The following is a 25,253-nucleotide window of genomic DNA, read 5'->3' as shown; positions in this document are numbered from 1 at the left end:
AAACAGACTGGTCTAGTTATGTGGGGTCGGGCAGTGTGTGCAGAGTTAATTAATGAAAAACTCCACTTGACACACCAACGTGAATAAATAAGCTTCCTTCTGAAACCGCGTACTGAAAATATGAAAAAACGATTCGAAAAAAATACGTAGTTCTTCACATACGATTATGAGAACGATTAGATTATGATAATGCATAAGAGCACTGAAATTCCCTCCTGTTTACACACGCAAAGAAAACACGGACGGATATGTTACTTATTCAACAGTCTGTACATGTTCTCGCGTTTACACACTGCATTGTTGCCTTTGCCCAGCAGTTTCAACTTGGAAACAGGAATAAGAAACCAGAGAAAAACAGCTAGCTGACATTAATCACAATTAATCACAATACATCGACGTTTGCTTCTTTAAATGATAGAATTAAGATGAGCACATATTGATCCTCACATTAGTTACAGTGGTATGTAGGCTACCTGAAGTGCACGCGAAGGCCACGTTGCTGTGACTGCAACTTGTTGAGGTTAATGACTACGCAAGGAATGCGCACACGCGTACATGTACTGCCAAACATTGACAGGGGCAGCACGACGCCGGGCAACGGTAAAAACTAGAGATGGGACGAATCCGAAATTTTTCGAATCTTTTCCTTAAAAAAAGAGAGAGAGAGAGAAACACTTCCAGTGAAAAATGTCGTGAAGCAGAATATGACACCTTCGTTTAATGAACAACGTATTAAATAATGCTTCAGTTTCAGGGGAAAATATACCCATATAGTTCTTCTTAAACGTAAGTCATTGAACCTGTTGTTCGTCTACTACAAGAAATGCAGAAACTCTCGAGTCTGAATTATTTCCATGAAACGAAGCAACAATCAAAAGCAAAACCAGGTTAATTACTTTTGAACTTGTAATGTAACAGTTCCTGCCTGAACTCTTTCAGTTCAGAGCAATGTAAACAAACAAACAAGAAGACACCTGTCGGTCAATTATGATTTCGGCGGACTCCAAAGGCGCTAATTTGAAAAAGAAACATAGAAAGTGGTTGGTGGATTCGAAAGATTCGATTCGCCGTTTTGGGCAATGGGATTCGGATTCGCGAATCTCGAATCCCTGCCCAGGATTCGAGGATTCGGTTGGCACATCCCTAGAAAAAACAATCCTATGAAAATGTGGTTTTATTCCTAATTCTTCGTTGAATTTTTTTAGAAGCTAGCTTCCTTCTGTTTGGTGGTCAAGGGCCCTCGAGTCACAGAATAGGTCATTGCTGTCCTCATTTGGCCCGCGGGCAGCATGTTTGAGGTCCCTGCTCTAATGAGACTGTAATGAGAATGGACAAAAATGCGTTAAGTAGTTCACAGAACACAGTTGACGGGGTCGTCGGGTGGTTGTGCAGTATCGACGGAAAAGCGGACAAAATGAAGAAATAAGCACAAAGGGGGGAACGAAAGTAATTTGAAAACACAGTATAGCACTAACATGCGTCTGTAACAAACCCGTGGCCTTCAGGAAGTCCGTAAACATTTGAAGACCTCGACAGTGTCGTACAGTACACCATCGCGTTATTCATATTGGATATTCCTCTCGCATGACAGAAATAGTTCATGTATCGTTAAATAACTGCGATGTCCTCAGCATTTGCCATGTTGTAAGCTCAGTGCAGTCATGGGAGGTAACTCAGTTGCACACAGAAGAACCGTTCCTAGAGAGTTGTTCACAGTCCATGAACCTGTCGCTGATTTTTTCTTATCTTCAAGAACGAAACAAGGCTAAAGATCTCCTGGTCTAAATTCTTCCTTCTTTTTTTTTCTTTGTCCTAATAACTATACCCACCCCTGAGTTCTTCCTCGAACAGTTATTCTTCTGTGTGACGCAAGTAACTAGTTAGTTACTAGATTCGGTAAATATAATACTTACTTTTCTTGAACATGTAATTGTCAACTTGTTAGCAACATATGGTAACTAGTTACTGTAACTGAGTTACTAAGGGAGAGTGAGAAATATTCCGATATCTTGCGAAATCAACCGCAGCTCCACGTCGTGTCTGAATGGTTTTCCGGGAAGCTTTTCGTGTTGGTCAACCCCGGAATTTCATCAGGTGTAACAGTCGAAAGGATTTTCAGTGTTGCCACACGCCTTACTTTTTATTTATTAAAATTTATCTCTAAATCTAATGCATTACATGTTCATGTTATGCACTTACTTTGGCTGATATGCATGATGCAATCGCTATGGAAACAAAGCTACACACGTTACGCCATTGCTTAAGGGTGTTGATTAACACCAAAAATTGAATCAGTTAGGGTATCGTCCAGTTACCAGTGTTGACCAGCAAGCCGCACTCCCGCCACGTAGATGTTACACCCTGTCAGAGGTAATGTGGGTGTACCATAACTCACACCCTTTCAAGTGTAAAAAGCTTGAAATACACACAAAAAGCTGAAATACACCCTGAGAGGTAGTGTATTTCATTACACCTACACGGTTTCACACTCAAAGGGATGTGAAATATAGTACACCCACCTTACACTCAAAATGGTGTAAAAACTTTGTGTGCAGGGGCATTTTTGGACTCAAGCTTGGGAAGACGATAGAACTTTGAAAAACAATTGTTATTAAAATGCAACTCCTTCAGATAACAATTAAGATTTTTTTTTTACTTTCGTGTTAGCGCCGCGAAGCAACTGTGTACAGTCTTACAAACGATTAAACTTCCTTCACTGCCAGAGATGTATTACCTCCGCCCAAGCGTAAGACTGTACCAAGAAGATGGAAGGAAGTGTAACGTACCAACTCCTCCACGAACAAGTGTGTTGTTCCCTTCTCCGAAGCGGCACGCGTTCTGCGCGCTTCTAATTTGGCGCTTCCGTCTCGAGTACTTACTCGCACATAATCAAATATTCATCTCCTCTAGGAAAGGAGGGTTTTGGTTCGGAATGGAAACAAACGTTTGTGTTTCTTAGAGCGTCATAAATTCTACTTAGGCGTTACAGTAAGCGCTGTAATGACAGCGACGTGACCCGCCCCTTAATCGCGTCGCGGAAAGGAAGCCCGCACTCCGTCACTTCCTGAGCCGATTGCCCATTTTTCATTTTCTTCCCCCCCCCCTTTCTCTCTCTCTCTTTCGTACTCGGTCTCAAAAGTCAATATTCCGTGACGAATCATAACTGCTACATGGTGTGCATGCAGCGGAGAGTGGCAGAGTTAGTCGCCCACTCTCGCTTTGATCTAAAATGGAACGCAACTTGGAAGGATGAGGCGAAGTGAGAAGGAAGGCGAGACAAAAGTGGAAAGTTGTCTGAAACGGAGCATCTGTTACGATGAGTGTTTGGGAAAGAAGGAAGGGAGGAAAGGGATACGAAAAATGCGACGTTAGACCCGAGAAGTGTGGGCCGCTTGAAAACTGTGCTGTGCAACTGTGCGAGTGCTTAGCAAGAAAAAAAAAAAAAAAAGGAAAGAGAAAACACCTTATAGGGTCTCTAGAGTGCAAAGATTTCTCCTCGTGATCTTTACCTAAACACCAACACAGACAGCGACGGTATTCATCGGTTGCGTACGTTCGTAACTTACGAGGGAAGGAAACCGCAAATTACACTTTTAGTCTCCCTTTCTTTCTCAAGAAGCACCACGGTCGTGAGCAACCAAAAAAAAGAAAAAAAACGAAAAACAAACGATCTCACATACTTTAGGATTTTTTGAAATTTTTTCGATTGTTTTGTACTTTTTGCAGTCTTTCTGCAATTTAGTGGCCGCTTAACACGCGATCGTGACCAACAAAAAAGAAAAAAAGAAAAAGAAAAGACGAGAAAGAGAGAGAAGTATTCTCGCATACTTTCTTATGATATTGAGAGTCACCGTGAACTATTTCAACTAAGCTCGCACCCAATTATTGATACTTGAATGTTATGGCAAGCGCCTTCCCTGCTGAGACGCCACTCTCAGTGGCTTCCAGTCTTCGCTCGGCCCGGCAGTCAAGCCACCTTTAAAGGTACTGTAAAGCAGTAGACAAGCATGATATGCCGGTGATGTGACTAGAGACTTTGTTGCTTCTAAATACCGTATGCGGAACCATACGACCGACAACGCGCTATAAATATTTTTAATTTGCCATGAAAGATGCGGCGTAGTGGAGCGGTGCGACGCCTGGTGTCAAACAACCCCTGTACAGCGGGCAACACTGAAAATTGGTATTACACACTGTGACATCGGAACTTCGTTATTTTAGTAACCGTATTATTAGTTTTCCTGTTTACCTATGCTTTCTGAAACCCCTGTTAACAGTTTAGCCTGTTAATCCCTGTTTTTGCGAAATAACCCAGTGCTGGCCGCTGTTCGATGGGGGCTCTCCCTACTACTCTGCTGCACCTGCGCGCTCCTTTTGTTCGCGGCCTCTTTCGAACGAACAGACTCTCTCTGTGAACCTCTGTGAACAAACAAGTCCCGACGCTGTCTGGCTTTTTGAACGCCTAACACATTTTTTTCAACGGCTCAGCATTTCATTTCAGTTCGCTTATCCGTTTATCCTCAGATGTGGATCGTTGTGTGGATTGCAGGGGCGGATTTTATGGTGGATTGTGGTGGATTGTTATGTCGGGCACAGTGTTATACGCATGCAATGTGGTTGCCGCCGTATGTGTCAGAAGTACGGATTCATTTCGAATACCTAGTACAGTGTTGCCCGTAATCTTTAATTGTAATTTTCTAATTAACTGCACCGTCGATTGGAATGAAACTTGCACAGTTTTTGTCCTGGTGGCTTGGACTATCGAATAGCCACCCTAAATGACATTTGATCGGTGCTGCTTTACAGTACCTTTAACATATCTCAAGTCTTATCATACCACAGAGCAGTCCTAGATATATCTTAATCTGGATTGTTACACCCATGTGATGTCCACAAGAATGGGTGGTTTGCAACTTCCTGTCAAAATTACGAAGTTGCAATGTCACGTGGAATTACGCTTTCGGTCCGAAGTACTGCTGGAGTCGCATAGCGTCAGCGCGTTTTCAACATAAAAATGGGTGGATGTTCAGCGCTTAACTGCACTGATTCACAACACAAACAAACACAAACTGTACACAAAAGTACACAAACTGTACACAAACTGTATCGCGTACCCTTGGATCCTTTGGGAAAATGTCATAAGCGTAAAAGAAAATCGAACGAAGATGTGTAGGCACTTGTCATCAAATGCCATCCGGTGTACTTACCATGTTGAATTGTGCGTGGCTCTGATACCGTTATAAACTCATAATGTTAAAAGAATTTCGTTAAAGTCTCGACTTCATCTCAAACTAAAAGGAAACGACTAAATGCGTATGATCCCCAGGGTGCAGAAGATTGCTGCGTAAAATACTGCGTTGTATCATATCTGAAATGTTGTTTGTTATCTTTGTTATCTGAACCGACAAACTGACCGCGTTGTAACGGAACATTTCGCGCAACATAAGATCGCGATTTCGAAGCACGTGCAAAACGAAGCCGAAACATGAACGAAGCGTCACGAAATCCAACCTTACACATAGCGAGTGAGTGCAGAAAAAAAAAAAAAAAAGACGGAGAAAATTTGCACTACCAACGTGGAAGGCGGCCTCTCCATAGCAGGTAAACAACTCTGAACATATGAACGTACAGACACTTGGACTGCAAAAACTCAGACACGAAAAGTCACACAAAGTCACAGCAGTAAAAAAAAAAAAATGAGAGAGAGAAAAAAAGAAGAAGAAGAAGAAGAGAGCAGTGCGTGCGAAATATTTGTTAAAGTAACGTACTTGTTGGAGGGGGGGGGGGGGAGGCGTTCCCAGGCGAACTCATCTTGGTGGTCCTTCCAGCCAGAGTTTATAAACTATTGCTATGCTCTAATTGAACGAAACTTAAATTTCGGACCGGAAGTTCGAAGTCCAAGCATGCGCAGCGCCACCTCTCAACTTGAAAGCCACCCACGCTGTAGCTTATGTTTACGTCACTGGAAAACCGAAACCGGACATGAACACGTCATTTGTTTTTCCTTAGTTATCTTGAAAAGTACGGCCCTCTGCTCAGTCATCGACAAGTTACTAAAAAATATAACAAAGTTACAGATACGGGTAGACTGCAAGAATAGTAACTGGATTAGTTACGGGTACTCTTTTTCAGTGTACAGTCAACCATCGATTTAATGTGTAATTTTGCTTTCGACCATGCCTTCTGCTGTATCAATCTCACAAAGCACAGATGTTATCGCATTCACACTCTGTTTATTATGCAATACTAAATAGTGTAATTTTGCTTTGGACCATGCCTTCCGCTGTTGCAATCTTGGAAAGAGGAGATGTCAGCACGTTGGCACTCAACTGGTCTCGGATTTCCTCTGGGGTTTTTAACCTATGTTTATTAATCTCCGTGTGACAGCGGACACCTTATTCGTGAATTGAGGTCAGGAACACTTCTGCAAAAACCCGTTTGGTGTTCGGATTTCGAGGGGTTAAGAACCCAGGGTGCAATACCTGGAAAAGGTTTTGTCTGTTCAAGCGTCATTCGTAAGACCACGAATAATCCTTTCGAAGGTTTCTGTTGACCTCGGAACGCCCCGTTGATAAATTGAGGGCAAAAACGCTGGGCAACTCCTAGTTGGTTCCCAGAAATTCCATTCATTATTCGAATATCGAGGTTCATAAAACGAGAAAAAAATGCACGTAAAAAATTTGGTTCCTCGTGCTAGTGTTCATAAAACGAGGGAATTCATAAATCGAGGGTTGACTGTAATTATTTACAGATGCAGCCCTCACGTTAAAGTAACTTAGTTCACTTACGGTTACTTCTAAGGGGAGAAAAGGCGAATAAATGTAACTCTCTTGTAAGCACTTATTTCCCCATTCATCATCATCGTAATTGTATGTGTTGTTGTTGTAACCACATGCACTGTCCAAGCATAGTTACACTGTGTTGGTAAAAAGATGATTTCCCATAGACTTTTACGTCATGGTGGGTGTTAGCATAGGCCTAAGCCCATCCTGGCTGCATCTGAGATGACAAGATTCGTGGAATTCCTGGGTGTGAAAAACTTAAGGACATTTGAAGCGTCGACAAAACTACTCAGGGGAACAGGTTCTGTTCAAAATATTGCAACACCGTGTAACGTAGTTCCAGTTGCATTTAACGGTTACGTTAACCAAAAGCGATAACTAATTATAGTTACAAATTATTTTTGTAAAAAGAGTAACTAGGTACTGTGAAAAGTAACTACTTGCTGTAAAAAGTAGCTAGTTATAGCTACAGGCAACTTAGTTAATACCCCCTCATTATATTTGTTGTTGTTTTTCTGGTTGTACTACCCAAGACTGCCTCTGCTGGATGAAAGTTGGCCTATCACACGAACGTGTGAGTTACAGCTCGAATACAACTCTAATCGTAAAATCAGCCCACAAGGTTACACTGTCCGTTTGAAGTCGGCGAATCAAAGTTGACTTCAATCCAATTTAATTGAGAAATACGAAGGTGTGCTTTCCTTTCGTTGGCGCGCGAAACTTCACCGCGACGAAGAAACACTTATTGAAATAACAGTTCGAGGATGTTATAGGGTTAGCGTTGATATCCTTCCGTAAATATGGGAACTCGTCGCTTCTTCCGTACCATTTCGGCGGGAAAGCATTCAGTTTGCGTAAAATTGCTGCGTACTGATCTGCGAGGTCAGCTCACGTGCTGTAAGCGAGCAGGAAAGCACCGTAGAGCGAACCGTTTAATCAAGAATGACGTAGCAAGTTCAGAAATATGCGACCAGCGATTGGCACAGCGTTGTACCAGTTATGCCGTGGTCCTTGGCAGGCTGCTCATGAGACGCGAACAATGCCACAGGGTACGATGTCATATTGCACTATTTAGCCGACTGGTTGGTCCAGTATTTCACTTGCTGGAATTGATTTTCGTGATCATAACCATGCTGTATGTTAACGATAATGATCATCAAACAACGCCGAAATACAATTTTGCTCCCGTAGTCTGTATGCCGCTACCATGCACATCGATCGAAGCGACAAGAGTATAACAGTTGGAAAAGCTCAACCTCGAAATGCACCAAAAAAAAGTGAAACGGATGATTCTGCTGGATTATTATATGCATCAGATCTTGATCACGGTTGCACAAACGTTGTGTTTTTCCCATGTCTACAAATCTCGGAAGCAAAGCAACAAACAAGGAGGGGCTGCCTGTGAAGCGTGCTTTGCCTGCATAGCTCTCTTGCGCACCGCAGGAGCAAACTTTACAGAAGCGCTTTCGTGCTTAGCGTTTCGTACATATGACGAACTATATGTCCCATTACAACATTCTTGCCATTTTCCAGTTGATGTATTTTTACTCGTCTGCTAAATGCAGATTTAAGTCACAATTTCCTGCATTATCATTCTTTACTTTTGTATGTTTAAGTGGAGTCCAAAGTCTGCAACTGCACAACATAGGCACTGCTATTAGGGTGCCGGTTTGTCCATTTCCTTCGTTTCTTTTTTCATTTGTAGATAAGTTGTACGATTCCTGAGATGGATCCGCAGTGTTGAATAAACAGGAGGCGGGCTCAAAGCTATGTCTACACGTCGCTGAGAACGACGTTCCAAGACGTTACGCTGTGAAACGTCTATGTACATTTATTTTCAATAACTAGAGTGCTTACTACATCCGCAGCGAGTGGGGAACCTTCCCAAATAAACAAATGAACCCTATACTTCCCAATACATCACATGTTAAAGTCATTTTGAACACCCTGTAATTCGCACATCAAAGTAATTCACACCACAGGAGTCATAATTATCGCAGACATTTAATTTGAAGTACGCCGCAAAGAGCGACTGTGTGCAATGGTGGTGGACAGCAGTGCCAACCCGTGACCTTGCGCTGACGCTACACCGTCCGCGCTCGCTGATTGGTTCAGAGTATCGTCTGCTAGACAGCAGTTCAGGGCGCTGAAGAGACATTACACACAGGGAAACTCGGAAGAAAAGGCGGGACAATGAAAACCTCCAGGCGCACGGCCACCCTTTCAATTCCTAGTCTTCCCCTAGGGAACAGGTTTAGCGACTGCACAAGGAGAAAGCCCTCGCACACAAAAAGACAGGCGCTGACCTCGACTGACCGCGCAGACATTATGACGTCATCAGTCGTCCTTCTCCTTGTTACACCCCGGGGGGCGAGTTGAGAGTGAACGAGGGTGGCTGTGTTTGGGGGTGGGGGGGGGGGGTATTCTTTTTTTAAACAAAAAAACTGCAGGCATCAAGACCTTTTGTGCTGTTCGGCAAATTGACGCATGTACTTTCATCAGATTTCTTAAACTGAAAATATTTTGGATTACCCTCTGTACTCCTTTTGAAGGGAAGTATCTCGTTTGCAGGACACGTACCAATGAGTAAGTGTGTAACTGACATAACTCGACAGCTCAACAGACGTTATGTTTGTGTCAACGGCTTGCCGCGTCGATATAGAACACATTAGAGGGATAATGGCACGACACATTCCACTTCACTTCCCAGACGGAGGCCCGACTGCACCCTTTTTTCAGAGATTGCCAGCTGGACCTTCCCACGGTTTAAGTGGTTCGGTTGCCCATAGCGACATAAAATGCTACAGTCCCACTGAGGTTGACAACAGCTATGATTCGAACGCTTCATCGGCGAACTTGATACCCTTATGTTACGAATATAAAAAGCTGTCTTTCGGTTGGCGATAGTTTGACTACAGTTCTGCGTCGTCTTCGAGAACTTGGCGTAAGCAGCCATGGAATTGACAGTAAATAGAAACGCTTCTTAACTGTAACATTTTCGAAGTAAAAAAAATCATTCGTAATAAAGCATTTGAGGATAAAATGAGAATACTAAGTTTGTTTCATTATATCCACGTCCGACACTTGTATACAGTGAACCCTCGTTAATATGACCCCCCGATAATCTGACATACGCGCTTTACGACCATACTCTTGGGGAACAATGCTGTGAAACCTCTGCAAATCCCCCCCCCCCCCGTTAATATGACAATTCCGCATTATGACCGAAATTTTCGGGAACGACCATGGTCATAATAACGAGGGTTCACTGTACTCGATAGATCCGTCATCAAAATAATAATAATAAATCATGTTCTCTTCTCCAATACTCCACGAAGACATTTCCATAGTTCCACATTTGTATGCAATAGAATGGAGTGATTAGAAACCATGTCGCAGTGCTGGTTGCACCAGTGGTAATTTTGTTGTATTCGTCTTAGCAAACACTCGTTTGCTAAGACGAATACAACTCGTTCGCTAACTCGTTCGTTTTTTTTACATAATACAATTTGGTCATAAGCATCGGCACGCATAACATAATTGAATGCCAAAATCCCTCTGCAAATCATTGTGAAAATACGAGGATAAATCAGGAAGTAAAGACCGTTTAGCTTTTCAAAAATTAAATCAACATTTTCTTATTCAATTATATAGTCTTATGTACACAGTACCTTAATCTATTTTTCCACGTAATCATCTCCTTCATTTAAGCATACATCATATCGGCTCACGTGCTTTAAAATCTTGTTGTCGTAGACGGTCGCCGCCAGTCCATTTAAGGAATTCTGGACTGCAAGTCGCAATTAGTCATCACCTTTATAATTTTTTCCACCCAGGAGCTATTTAAGCCTACGGAAAAGGTGAAAATCACTCGGAACAAGGTCTGAACCACAGGGTGGATGATTGAAATCCACCCACACAAAACTGCCCTCTGGGGAAGGTTGCTGTTGTGAAGAAGAACAATGGAAAGCTTTCCACGTCGTCAAGTTTGCATGTCTCGTAAATGAAAATGTTTTCGTAGCTCCTTTTCTAAGCTAAACGCTATTTGCGTTCCGGATTAGCCTGGCTTTTAAAACACCGTGCATTAATCCTTTTCTCCCAACAACTATTGAATTATGCCAGTAAGAAAACTTCGGGCTATATTTCTTTGTGCTTTTGGCCTTTCTTTTCGTTTCATTCTTCATTCATCCGCACACTTAGCATATAATGTTTACTGAATTTGAACACATTTGAGGTAACGTTAACACAGAAATTAACCCATATTAAATATGGTAAAAACTCTGCGTTCGAAGTCGTGAAACATCTGCGGTAACAAATACTCTTATCATGCGTAAAGAAGCAGGCATCCAGTGTAGCATGTGACCATCTCAAAGAAAATAGGTTATGTATGGCACCCTTGACTACTCGCACCCATCCTCTGAGTCATAGCATGCGAATCCACTTCTCGCTACAAATTCGAGCGTGAGGAGACTCCGACAAGCCGAACACGGCAACCGTCCTCGGAGTAGGAAAACGTCGATGACAAAATCAAACGTCATTTCTGTCGAAGAACAAAAATATAGAGGTGATTCGTGCCAGGACAACCACGCATTAGTTCATCGAATTCGCCTCGATGTGGCTTTTACAGCGCAGTGGCGTTACCGCTTGAGACAAGTTGACTCTCCCCAATGCTGTCACTGCGGTGCCGTAGATGATCTAGAGCACATTCTTCTCCCTTGTCCACACAACCAACCTTCCCGAACCGTACTCTCCGGATCCCTTATCGAGGTGGACTCTCTCACAAGATTGCTTGGTCCCTGACTACATTCAGGCCACCAACGCTCTGCCCTCAAGGCTGTCTCCACCTATCTGGATAGCACAAGTCTTCGATCCTTATTCATATTTATCATTCACCGCATCACCTCCAGCAATGAGGAAGAGTATCGCCCCTGGCGATGAAACTGCCCATTCATCATCTCACAATAAAGTTGTTTGTTTGTCTGCTTGACAACCGCGCTGGCGCGATAAGGCTTCTCAGCGGAAGCGCGGAGAGTCACGTTACCGGAACCCTGCAAGATCTTACAACTGCTCTGACAATGCAGTTCAGAGCGGCCCAGAGTTCCCCGAGACGGAGGCAAGTGCTCGTGAAGAACCAGCGGAATGAATATGATCAGAGCGCTCCAACCGAACAGGGAACGTCTCCCGAAAGCGCTCTCGAACGCTCGCAGGCGTCCATTCGAAGATACCATTGGGACAAGGGAACGTACGGGCACGCTCTGAAAAAAAGATCCAGCGGGCTGCTATCACTTTTCCTTTTGTTACCGATCACTCTAACAAAGCTGCGCAGCATTCCGGCGACCTCGGTAATGCAAGATAAAACTCGTTTGAAACTATGTTACGGTAAAAACGATATTGTGCTTCGCGATAACTGTATTTAAATGTTCCTTTTTTTTTAATGTAGCTCTTAAAAAATATGCATGTTAGTGAAATTGATTCGTACTTCGACGAGTCTAGCCGATCTAAGTGAATGCAGCGCCATGGCGTTGGTCAATTCATTATAGGAATGAATACTATGTGTCTTGAATACCATTGCAGCTTCTGTCTGATCTGCTCGGCTCGTGTAGTTGGGCGTGCATTTTGGACATTATCTCAAACGCTGCTGTTTTTGCTGGAGCGTAAGGAAGTCGATCCGCAATATCCGGTTCTCGTATCCCGTAAGATAAATTAGATTTTGAAGTTTTAGTACATAGAAGGTGTTCACGATAGCAATTCCGAAAACACGATAATCCACTGGTATTATTCCTTTAAAGCGGCTCGCGTTACGTTACTGATTAGAGGCTTCTTATTAGAAGTGCTTATGATCGACTGAAACCCACTATTATGTACGCCCAAATAAATATAAAAAAGAATTGGAGAGCAATTACAGCTTCTAGTCGCCTACGCTGCAATTACTCCCCATTTTAGTCACGTGGCTTCACAAATTACTTTCCAGCACTGCAATTAGTCACCAAAAGGACTAATTACAAATGAGTCCGTAAGTTTCCATCCACTTCGCTTCATTACCGTCTCAGTATAGTCTGCACATAGTATGTGTGGGCACACAAAGTTCTGTTAGTGTAATGGTTCATGACGAATCCGATAGCCTTATTTTGGGTTTTGATAGCCCTCAGGTGCCCGTCTCGTCGATATCCTGAACGAGAAGGTGCGATGCTTACACGAAAATATTTTCACACGTACTCTCAGGTTTGCTTTCGCGTTTTTATCGTCCTTTGTGAACTAAAAAGTGAGCAACGTACTTGAAACTTAAGCAACGAGAATCTATTGCATATATTGTGTTCCATGACTCTTTGAGGTAAGATCTAATCGAACTTAATAAGCCTGCACTACTGGAATCTGCAGTGGCATTTAAAAGTATCACCCGAAACTGACGGGTCAGTCACCATAAAATGGCTCACCACTGGTTGGTAAAGTGTTTGCTGCTCCGTACCCTGTAGATCCTTTCTATCTGGGTGCGCACGTCTTCACAGCGGCAGATTCGTAACCTGTGGAAAAGTAGAACGAATAAGAGTATATAATAAGCACAAATGAATTTTACGCTGAAACAATTAGTACATGAGTTATTTTTTTCTCTTTCCGTATTAGTGCAGCAAAAAAACTGGGGCTATGAGCGGCATACAGAGGTAGACATATGCAAAGAGGACAGGAGGAAGGAATGGGCGTGTTAGTATGCGTCCTGGGCCGACTTCAGGGGGAACTGTGTCAACATTCGTCTGGAAAGTCTGCCGGAAAACCCAGGGAAAACCTCAGAAAGCACAGCCGGTGCCGGGGTTCGAACCCACGTCAGCTCCTAGTCTCGGTGTGGCGATTATCCTAAACGGCTGTGGCACACGAGCAGGAGCCCCATCTACCAGTTGTCGTGGTGGTGGTGATGGCGAGAGGGCTTGCCGTTGTGGGCCTCACAGAGGTGGGCAACGTCACGACTGACGCCCTGGGGAATGTGCGTCCTGGGCCGACTTCTGAGGGAACTTCGCCCGTGATTTGCCACGAGCTCTTGCGCGAGCCTACCGAAACAGCTTTGGAGCGCGCGAACTTTAAATATAACGACGACGCTTGCTATGCTAGGTCCTTGTAGTACTTAGTCCTAGTAGTCTTTATATGATCCGTGCACAACTTCGAGAGCAAGAATATCGTTACCGCATTGACGTCCATAGGTTATTTCTTTATACCTATGACAATGATACCAAATATACTGGGGCAATTTCCACTACCGTGCTGCGTGACACACTCTGCGTTACGTGAACATTTGTCGTTTTTGCAAAATGTGTGAGAAAATGATTACGTGTACACTGCAATAGCAGTTTAAAGTGATTAAGGCGGGCCTTTTTTAGATTAAAAATATAACGTGCCTACTGAATAAAATTAGTAAAATAAATGGGACCGACTTCTACTCCCAATTTTCAGTTGCAGGGGGAATATTTACCGATATATCAATTTTTATCTTATCACTCTCGCAGGTGTATAACAAACATGTTCAGCGGAGTGCGTAGCTTTATCAGCTTTCTAACAAATGTACTTTTCCATTGACGTATGTACGTTGAACAACTCCTACACAACTGCATTCCAACTTATTTTTTTTTTCGTCGGTGCGACATATTGACCTGAAACGTTTCCGCGTGTCAAATACGGCACTTTATAATCACTGAGTATGAATGTTTTATGAACCGCTAAAGGAAATCACCATTCAAGTCTGAAAAAGCCACTGAATAGTTCTCTTCGTGCAAAGAGCTACTTCCCTCCCACTCACCATTCGAAATAAACTTGCATACCGTTATGCGAAGCATCATTCACCGATCAGCTGAACACGCCAATCCCTCATTAAGAAGCAGTATTCGGAGCGGGGGGAGACCCACCCCTGTCCGACGCAGAATGGAACATACCCGCGTCTCCGACGCCTCGGCTTTCCCACACTGCACCACACTCTCGATCCCGGACGCCGGCCGTTTTTACCGCGGTCACCGCTTTCAATGAAATGCGCGAGTGACAGTTTCTGTTAATTGCCCGTATTATACTCCGTGCGAAAACCCCAGAGTCGGTGACAGCTTCGGCAAGGCATCTCTGCAGTGAACGTTCTGCGGCTGAGTTCTGTCTCGTGCCGCCGGCCTGCTCGGTGGGAGTCGAAAAATCAATCGAACAGTGGAAGACGGCTAGGCCTATATGTGCGACGTCTCGTTGCTAGTTGTTCCGTGAATCTGATGGCCAGAAAGTGTGCGCGAGGTCGGCCGGTGCCTTGTGGCAGTGCGGTAGTGGTGTGGTAGGGGTGTAGCCGCGCGGGTGCAAGATGGGTGAAACATGGCACACATGAAGAGGAACGCTGCTCGGCCGTGAGTGGGTTGTCGTGCTTGTAGCGGTGTCTACGGGTTCACTTTGTTTTGTTTTTTTAATGTGGTTGAACGTGCAAGGTGTGACGAGATACAAAGGTGTGACGCGATGAGCGCAACAGTAGTTTCGCGCTTCGAGTGCGAGCTTCCGTTTGACAGCCATGCCGAAAAGGTTCTTCAAACTGGGCCGTTTGAGACGAAGATCGCTCGCTAGGAAACAGGTAATTCTGTTCGTGCTTCTTTTTCATGATACTTTCTTTCGTGCACGTCTTGTGGTTAACGACAGGAGGGGGAAACAAAAAGATGCCTTTACACAGCAGTGTCGCGACGAATTCCGAACTTGTGCGGACAGGAATGACGGACATTTTGAGCGGTAACCGGCAGAAGAGCGAACAAGCTATGCAAAAAATCGTGTGTGTACTTGGATGTAACACCATCCAGTGGGATGAAATATATGGAAATGGTTCGATGAGCGCGGAATGATACTATTGGACACAACGATCTTTAACATGTTCCCACACTACAATGTCTGTGAGCACTCGTAGGAAGAGCAGTTTACATTCCCATTCCTCTGGTCCTGCTGCTTTGAAATCATGATATACAGGGTGTTTGCTCTAACGTGTCCCGAAATTTTATTTAAATCGAGCGATAAAAGAGAAACGAGCGCTACTTTTCAGCTACTGGACTAAGAAACAGGTGCTGCTAGTGAAGCAGTACCTGTTTCTTACTTACGTAGCAGAGAAGTACCACTTGCTTTTCTTTTATCGCTCGCTTTAAATATAATTTCTGGACACGTTAGAGCAAACACGCTGTATAGACATATATAGACATGGACATATATAGACATCATGCACATCAAACAGAGCTCGTACGTACTCGTAGAAGTCGTACAGAACAATAACACAAGTACAAACTTTCTATCCACTTGCACCTGCTCTGCATGTCCTTTCTTCTGCTGCGACCTTCCGCAAATGGAAATTCATCATTGTATACGTAGTTGCCAACGGATAATGTCCTGTCGAAGAGCTAAGAGCGAATCCTGTTTTTGTGTTGTTTCCGCTTGATCTATCATAGCCAGTCCCTGTGTAAGCTATCGAAGCGAAACATCATTCTAGGCTTTAATGACTGTGAGTACAAGTTGTGGAAGACAGTGCTCTGTCGGGGCCCTATGCGATTACAGCAACCATGGCGATCGTTCCAGGCGAATAACCAGCCAGCGCAGTGTAATGAAAGGTCAGGTGTGTGTCGCGCGGGAAGTTGCCACTCTCTCCACCTATCTATGCACAGGTTCGAATCGTACCGCTATGTGCCTGGGAAAACGTTAGTGATACAACATAGTGTGATACCACCATTTTGTTTTATATGGAAGTAATGGGGGGTTCATATGTCAGAGCACTTTTTTTTTCATTTTTTTTCAGAGAAGGTACTTAAGAATGTAACTGTAATGGGTGCATAAATCTCAACTGATACTAAGCGATCTTGCTGATAAATATGAAGCATTACCGCACAGAGTATCGAGCTATTTGCAACTGTGGAAAACTTTGTGGGGCGACCAGCCGATAATCCTTCCCAAACAGTCGATAACTGAAGGGGGGCACTTCTCTATACAGTTGGTAAACAGGTTATAGAGGAGGGGGACAGTTCTGGAGTCTCCGAGATAGAGCTTCTGGCATACAACGCCATTATACTGATGTACTGATGCACAATAAGGCTTGTAATATAATATTTCGAAACAATTTTGTATCGATACGAATTATAGCGAGCAGTGTGTCTACAGTTTTGATTGACATTCGCCTGTCGGCTCACGCGGGCCGTTGTGTTCTGTACGTGCGTTGTTGAATTTTACAGTAAATAATGGTTATTATTTATTGGCAAAATTAAACAGCAAACATACAGAACACAACACAACACGCTCGCGTAAGCCGATTATTATTATTATCATGATGATGATGGTAATAAATAAGCATTAATGTTATTGTTAATGTTATTATTATTGCAAAACCAAAAGAAGTGCAGTTTAGTCGCTTTCCACGAAGTCTTTGCTGCTTTATACTTTTCTTTCTTTTTTTTCTTTTTTTTTATGTCGGCGATCGAAGTTTTCAGAGGAATCGCGGGTTCGTTGACGAGTCACTGAATACCGCGATCATCAGTTCCCCCATTGTACGACAATTAACTCGCGTATACCGCGTTTGGGCTAATGCGATACCGCGAGTATGGTGCTAATGTGCTATACGACACTGTTGTTTTCAGCGGTACGTCACAGCAAAACGACTCGCACGAAATTTGCGCGAATGTTCGCAATTGCCTCACTAATTTAACTTATACTCCCAGTATGCACACGAAAAAAGAAACCCTATAAATTATAGAGTAATTACAGCTTCTAGCCCCTAAAGTGCAGTTAACCCCATTTTAGTTTCGTGATCCCGAACTTTATTCCCCATCACTCCAAATAGTCCTCAACGAGATTAAGATTACTCTTACTCACAACACTCTGCAACTGTAGTAGCGCAGGGAATTCATGAAGATTCCTGTGCGTTCGTTATGAAAGGGAAGTCGTGAGGTGACACGATGCAATCCTCCGATGCATGTCTCTCCCATTGGGTTCACAGGCATGTGTTGTAGGTAGGCGAATACCTCTCGCGTGTCGTTCAAAGCAATGCAGGTAGCAGAGAGCCCATATGCATTACAGATACTGCACAGATTACAATAAAATTGCTAAATAAAAAAAAGACATCGCATTAAACAAATTTTAATTTCGTTATCAATAAAACGGATAGGTTAGAGGTCAGAGGGTAACCTTGAGGTACGGCACCTTAGCAATTCTGCCTACGAAGTACTACCTTAGCATTGCACACCAGGAAATGCAGTTGTTTAACATACGACGGCGGTGAAAGGGTCATTTTTTCATACTTGCGGCTCAGGAAGCGTATTTCCATAGACACACAAGATAAGATGCTACAGCAAAAAGAATCAGACGAAGAGCGAAGGAGCGGGGGAAGCAACATCGGATGTCCGTCAGTGTTGCCAGCGGAGCAAAACAACGCTATAGGTGACCTTGTACGCAGATAGCAGACTGGAAAGACACGTCCAGCGTGCAGATGCAACTGTAACTTTGAAGGTAACAAGGTCGCAGAATACGTACTCACACACTACGTAAGTGATAGGGTGGACCTGGAGATATTTCGTTAGACGTTTGAGGTGGTCGTCGTAGACGAAAGCGAAACCACGCGAGAGTTTCGGTTTCGTATTGGCGTGTGATGCGCCCTTGTCATTTCGCAGTCAAAGAATGACTAGCTGAAGTTATAAACTGCATGCCAGTACAGCTGACTTGCGTTCGAATTCACTGAAAGGGGCGACAATTCCCCCTCGCGGAATTAAAAAAACGCGGTTACCTTGACACCAACTCAAAAGGAACGGGACTCGTCGGTTGCGTCATTCGTGATTTATCAGCGAAAGAAGCTGCTAATTGCACTTTCCCTTTCGTCTTCTCTCCAAGAAGGCCGACAATCTGGAGCGGGTTCCCATTGGTCTCCTCAAATAATTTGTCCAATAGACTACCCTCTGTTTAGAAACCTGTGACGTCACAAGAAGACCGGTTCGAGGTTATATTTTGCTGTGGCGGGCAAAAAGTGGGAAGAACGTGTCGGCTGATAAGGCTGACTGGTGCCCATGATAGGTGATTGGTGATCTACGCGCGCTACCGTTTAGAAGAAAAACGCAATGAAAACAGAGCCGTCTTTGGCGTCAACGAATGGTATCCCCAGGAGGCAAGATTGGCGGCATCCAGTGAGACAGCAAGAGAAGTGCGCGCATACCTATCGTGGCCATGTGGATTTGAACGGGTCCGATCGTAGCGTTCCGTATATGCGCGGCATGATGCGCACTGCTGCATTTTGCAATACCGATTCACTGAATTGTAGCCCACAACAGTTCTCGCGAATGTTCCACTGACAACATTTATCTACACGTCCTTCGGACAGCAGCGCCATTCCGCTTCGCAACGTGCGCGCCGCTTTTTCGCCGGAGCTGCTCCATGGCGTGGCATGCGCGTGCACGCGCAGTATGGATTAAAAACACCGATACACGAGCTGAAACGACGTTCACTGCTTAGAGCCGAAGCAAGAAAGAGTCCGGTATAATTTCCATTGTAGCTCCGTAACGGAATCGAAGTTTTGAATTATGATAACAAGTACGAAATTAACATAGCGTGTGAACTTGTTTTTGCATTTTAGTGCCCCTTGAAAAACACGACCAATATACATGAAATAAGTTGGTGCATGCTGTGCACGCGCGTGGTAACTTTGCTCTGTGTGGTTCGAGAGGCGACGTGCTCTTACGTTTTGTAGGAGTTGTAGCTGCTGGAACGCCTTGGTACGAACTTCGGAGGTTTGATGCAGTGCGACTTGTGCTTCGGCACGATTGAAACGGTACAGATTGTGGGCATGTGACAGCTGAAGCAACGTACTATTCGCCGGCTCAAACCTTACTTGCGCCTTACTGTCTTCCCGAGTTGTTTAACTATCTAAGCAAACTAAGAACCCGCTTTACTCTCGTCACCCTCCTTTAAAGGAACGCAGATGTACATTGTGTCTTTTTTTTTCTTCTTCGATACAGATAAGAGGCGATAGTGTGATCTTTCACCCTCTCACATTGCGGGTGAAGGAAACACGCGTCTCCGAAGATGCGCAATGAACAAAATAAAGAAAAAAAATTATGTTCTTTTACAAATTTTTTGCGGGCGATCGATGGAACGGGTTTTTGTTCCGAAAACGGTAACGGTATCAGGTGACCGAAGGGACCAGATGTTCTCATTGGGACGACCTTGTAGCTTTTATAATTAAAAAGTTAATTAACGATTTTAGGTAATTATTCATTTGACGGTTGAGCAACAGATGGCCGAGAACGTCCGCCGGCCCAGAGATGATAGAAGTGAAAACAGGGCGTCTATAGCCGTAGTTTTTTTGTGAAAAATCTGTATCGAAAAAAAAGAAAAAGACACCCTGTATATTGCAGTGTGGCGATACGCCCGCTCGCTCAGAGAGACATTCCTTGGTTGCTTCTTCTGTGTACATTGCGCCAGTGCAGCGAAAGCACCCTTTACAGGAGATACCACAAACAGACGGAAGGACACACGCGTTGTCTGAGCTCTCCCTATTTGTAATATGCGTTCATGCATTCGACATTAAAAAGAATAAGAAAAAACATGCGAACAGCCGACAAAGCATGCCGGTTTGTGGGCACCTACTGTGCACTTTCTTGTGCGGTGCGTCTAGCGTTCATCATCAGTCTATGAGACAACACAAGTTAACGAGATGGATGATGAATGTAAATAAGACCGTTGAAGGGGAAACAATGAGTGCGGTTTCAGTCCTTTTGGGGACTGGATTCTTGGGCAAAACCATTATGGATGGAGGCTTATGCGAAATGCTCGGGAGTAAAGTCAGGAGTCAGGATATGAAAATGGTCAGTATTTTCAGTCTGTCTGGCTAGAAGCTGTATTTGCTCCCAACTTACTATCTTTTCTCTCTCTCTCTCTCTCTCAGAGTGTACACGCTGTGAGTTTCAGCGAACAATATAAGGATTTACTGTCGTAGGTTGGAAGAGGCATAATACCGGCGCAACAAGAAGTGTGGCCGCACAGGCATCCGCGAGATTCGTTTCTCGATCTGCAGCAGCCATTCTTCGAACCAGGAAAGCGGCACCATTAATCTGGTAGAGACAAAAAAAGTAAAAGCAAAACTGTGTGAAATGATCCACGTGTGAGAGCGAACGGGAAACACAGAAAATGCCGCTGCATCGCCAACGATTTTTCTTTTTGTTCTTTTTTCGGAGGATCGGAAATTTGATTATCAGCGCTCTATTCCAGACTGCACCGAGCTGCTATCTGGAGGTTATGAGGAGCCATTGTTTTTAATCTTCCCTCCTCTTATTGCGTTAGCGCTGCAGGACGTGCACGTCTAATAGGAGATTGTTCGCTGACGAAGTACCGGCAAAATTTAGAATGGCTACTTCAGATTTTCGCGTACGTTAGTTACCCGTACTTTATCATGTCTTTAGTATCGCGTCTACTCTGTTGAACTCCATTTTTTTTATTATAGGTATATTTCAGTGACACACACTGTCCCCCTAAGTACATCTTTCAAAGTCAGTAACATTTTAGTTCACCTTTTTACTTCGGCAATAACATAAGAGCACCGGGAAAGTGTGACGTGCATTTTCTCAATATTCACCGCTCATTGAAACAGGTCGTGTCATTGCGCATATCCCTTATTTATGAAGTATGTAGTACCTCAAAAAAGAAGATAGCTATTGCGACATCGTTCGCAGTACACTTTTACTACATCTGTTCGGAAACGGTTGGCCCTTAATTGAGAGGCTGTTTAATAAACATTAATGAAATGAGTACACATGGTCTTACCTTTGTGCCTGTACGTTGAACTCGCAGTGTTCGAACGTTATCTTAAGGTCGTACGTATATTAGACAATTCAATATTGCGAACTACCTCACAGAGACCATCTCACAGATAGTCTCTGCGACATTATACAAAACACTCCGACATAGTTTTAGTTCGGGGTTATTCAAACACCATTAGGGGAACAAAACAGTAGGCTTGATCGAACTTTTCCTTTTAGCATCCAATCAAAAAGTGTTCCCGCCGTAATCTCCTAGCAACCGCAACGTCCACTAAGCGGAAATGCGTCGTGTTCAGAGAGATCGCGCAGGCCTCTTTATGTAGTCCTTGAGCCTAAGATCTGTTGTTCAGTTCTCGAAACGAGGGAATCACAGGGCTTAATCATATCTGAAACGATGAGATGCGCGAACAATTTTCTGCTGGGATTGTCTCTCTTTCTCTCGCTGTTATATTTTACTTTCGCTTATTTTTATGTATTTGTTTTTCGACGATTTTCTCGTACGACTGCTTTGGCGTGGTTTCCTACCTCACTGGCTTTACTGAGATCAATATGGACGCCAGACGCCAACCTTTAAAAACGATTAAAAGAAACCTTTAAGCGCGTAGCGATTCGACTAAGAAAATAATCTCGGTTGCTGCAAGGGAACTTGGTAACGTATCCTTATTCCCATTGAAGTATAAATATAGTTAGTGTGACATAGTAATACGGGGATAAAACAGCGTGTATATTCGTACATGCGTAACTAGTACATGTATAGAACGTTTGAAACACTACATTGTCCCGTGATGGTTAATTATGGAGAGTAAACGATGCGCAGACAATGACATTCTTACATTGAAGACTGCTATAGTGGTTCGTCATCACGGATTGCCTTACGGCTCGTTAATCATTATAAGATTGTTCTCATATTTTTCTGCGCCTCTTCGTAAACAACGTCAACTTATTTTGCGCGAGGCAAGAGTGAACGTAGAATTTCCTCTTAGATATGCGGAGTTGCATAGCGCGGTGAGAACCACATCGTAGAGGCAAGCAAGAGCACGTACCCTGTCCTTACTGCCATGCTTTCGTCGGGCGTGGTGGAGCCCGGCAATTACTCCAGGCCATTATTGTATAAAGAAATCGGAAGTTTAACTGCCAAGACACTCTTGGGGAGATAAATAAGTTTTCCTAGCTTTGGATTTAACCTTTCGTGCTTTTTTTCTTTTTTCTTTTCCTCCAGAGGAACTATGCGACTCGGCGCTGCAGCTATGCGTCTCACTCATTTATCGTGCTCGCATTTTTGCACAAATAGAGTGAACATGCATTTCAAATAAAAGGAACTTTTCTCCCATTGTTTCAGAGATACGCCAATTACAATGGTTTTAGACTCGACCTAGCGCCACACATTGGAATTCATATCGTTTGTACTTCACTATATTTTGTCCTTCGCGAGGAATCTTAAATGCGATGTGCCTTGTTCTGAGATTTCAGCGCACGTTAACGAACCCTCGACTGGGCAAAATGAATCCGCGGTTCAACGGCAACGCGCATGATTTTATGCGTGTCGCTACGTAGAGCTACAATTATCATCGTGATTCACCATATTTAGCACATTACACTAAATACTTATTAAAGGAACGGGAACAAACAAACAATAAGGACTAATACTTATATTTTACCAGCGGCATGGCCAAGCGGGTTAAGGCAATGGTTAGGGCGGTACCGCTCGTTGGTGGAATGGAAGCCAAGGTCGTGCTGAAGACTAGGAGGTGCTGGGTTCGAGTCCTACCACCGGCTGTGCTGTCTGAGGTTTTCCCTGGGTTTTCCGAAGACTTTTCAGAGGAATGTCGGCGTAGCTCCTCCTGAAGTCGGCCCAGGACGCATACTAACTCCCCTGTCCCTCACTCCTTCCTGGTGTTCTCCCTCCACCCGTTCACATCTGTACGCCGCTCGTAGTCGCACTTGCTTCGCGGTGCTAACACGGAACTAAAAAAAGACTAATACTTGTGCACTATACACTAAACTATACACTAAAAACACTACGTACTTATTAAAGGAACAAAAGGAACGGGATTCATCCGTTGCGTCGTTCGTTTATTCATTCATTTATGAGCGAAATACGCGTAATTTACGCCTTCCCTCCTCCTCTCCTCCTCAAGATCATCAGGAGTGGGCTCTCATTGGTCTGCACATATGATTTGTCCAATCATCGCGGGAGATGGTTTGCGGGGACCAATCCTGAGGCCTCTCCGCATTGTCGCCCATCTTGAGAAGGAGAGAGAGAGAGAAAGCGTGAATTGCGGCTTGTTTCGCTCGTAAACCGCGAACGACGCGACGGATGATTTCCGTTCCTTGTATATTCAAGTCAAGGTAACGCCATCTCTCATTCCGCGAGAAGAAATTTTTGCACTGTACGGCTCCTTTAAGTATTATTCGGACTGCACCTTGATTCCTTTCTTAGTTGCGTCGAACAGAATGCACGGTTCGGTATTTTCCTCGTAAGAGTATTGTAAATGTTGTTCCTTTACAATAGTATAAGGGGTACTATATTCCTTGCCTATGATGTTGTAATTTATCTTTCACAGTGACCTCTAGTAGGCTAGGTATGCAACATCGTGTATGTAACATTTCCTTCTCTGCCTCAGTTTCCAGCAGAGTAAGCGCCCGCTGTGGCGACGTTCGCACAGGAAGGGCATTTGCCTTTTATAGAAAGAGCAGCTGCATTGTTTCTATCGACCGCTCACATGTGCCGAAGCAGAAACCGATCCGGCTCTGTAGACAAGGCTTCGTCAACTTTCCAAGGACGTTGTAGAAGGACGAATTTTTTTCTTTGATTATACTGGCCACTTTTAGTCACGTTTGCCTCCCGGATGCTTTCAAGTTTGCAAAAGAAGTATAATTGCGATTCACCTTGTTCCACAGGAGTTTTCGTGTGAATAGTAAGTTTTAGTATATCGTACGCTATCCCCTTTGTGTACGTAAGGGATAGCGTTGGTGCTTCTGCGCTAGACATAAACAGAGCTTTGCGCATTGCGCAGCCCCCACGCTATTCCTTACGTACGCAAAAGCGGCAGCGTACGATATAGTAAAACCCACTATTATCTTTATATGCTAATACAGATGAAGGGCAAATACGATTAAATTGAGCGGCTATTTGGTTTTTGTTTGTCATTCCTATACTTCCTGTGATTCAGTAAGCTGCTGTAGGCAGCGTCTGTAACTGATGATAACAATAATTCGTGACTGCTCCCCGTCGTTAACTATAACTAACAGTGTACTCACACGAGCGACTTTCCCAAGAATACTCCAGTGGAAGATACGAAAAACGTCATAGCTTTCTGCTGTCACGTCGTGTCTTCACGTACACTGCTAACTGTGGAGTACATCCTGCGACGCAGTCACAAGGTATTTCGTAGCAGACGACAGGTAAAGACTGTGTCGTCTGCTAAGTGTCATCTCCTCAGTGTCGCCTGCTAAATGTGCTGTGCGCCACACCCGATATTCCGCACCGTGTGAATGCTCATGATAACACGGGAGTGTACTTCGGCTCTGTGAGCAGTGGTTTAGCTTTTTAGTTCCACTAGAATCTTCCATGAGGATGTCGCTCTTAAAATACTAAAGCAAAAAACATTAGGCGCAGAATACTGTGAAGATAAAGAGCAGTTGTGAAAAAAGAAAAAAGAAAAAAAAACTGTGACAGGAGTAACAGCATCGCTGCCCT

The 25,253-nt window shown here is 43.9% G+C and overlaps 1 protein-coding gene across 4 annotated transcripts in view; it reads left to right on the top strand.

Annotated features, from left to right (window-relative positions):
• LOC135388715 (voltage-dependent L-type calcium channel subunit beta-1-like) overlaps positions 1 to 25,253 on the top strand; it is a 133,666-nt gene that overhangs the window by 54,635 nt on the left and 53,778 nt on the right. Inside the window, exon 1 of one of the 4 annotated variants that reach the window (XM_064618451.1) lies at positions 14,730 to 15,360. The exons of the other annotated variants lie outside the window; for them this stretch is intronic. Coding sequence (XP_064474521.1) covers positions 15,301 to 15,360 — 60 coding nt within the window. The 5' untranslated portion in view covers positions 14,730 to 15,300. Of the gene's footprint in view, positions 1 to 14,729; positions 15,361 to 25,253 lie in introns of those variants that run through there. 4 annotated transcript variants of the gene reach the window in all.

Source organism: Ornithodoros turicata, chromosome 3 (genome assembly GCF_037126465.1).
Source record: "Ornithodoros turicata isolate Travis chromosome 3, ASM3712646v1, whole genome shotgun sequence".
Classification (NCBI taxonomy): Eukaryota; Metazoa; Arthropoda; class Arachnida; order Ixodida; family Argasidae; genus Ornithodoros; species Ornithodoros turicata.
Note: the sequence above shows the minus strand (reverse complement) of the source record. Positions and strands in the feature narration are given on the sequence as shown.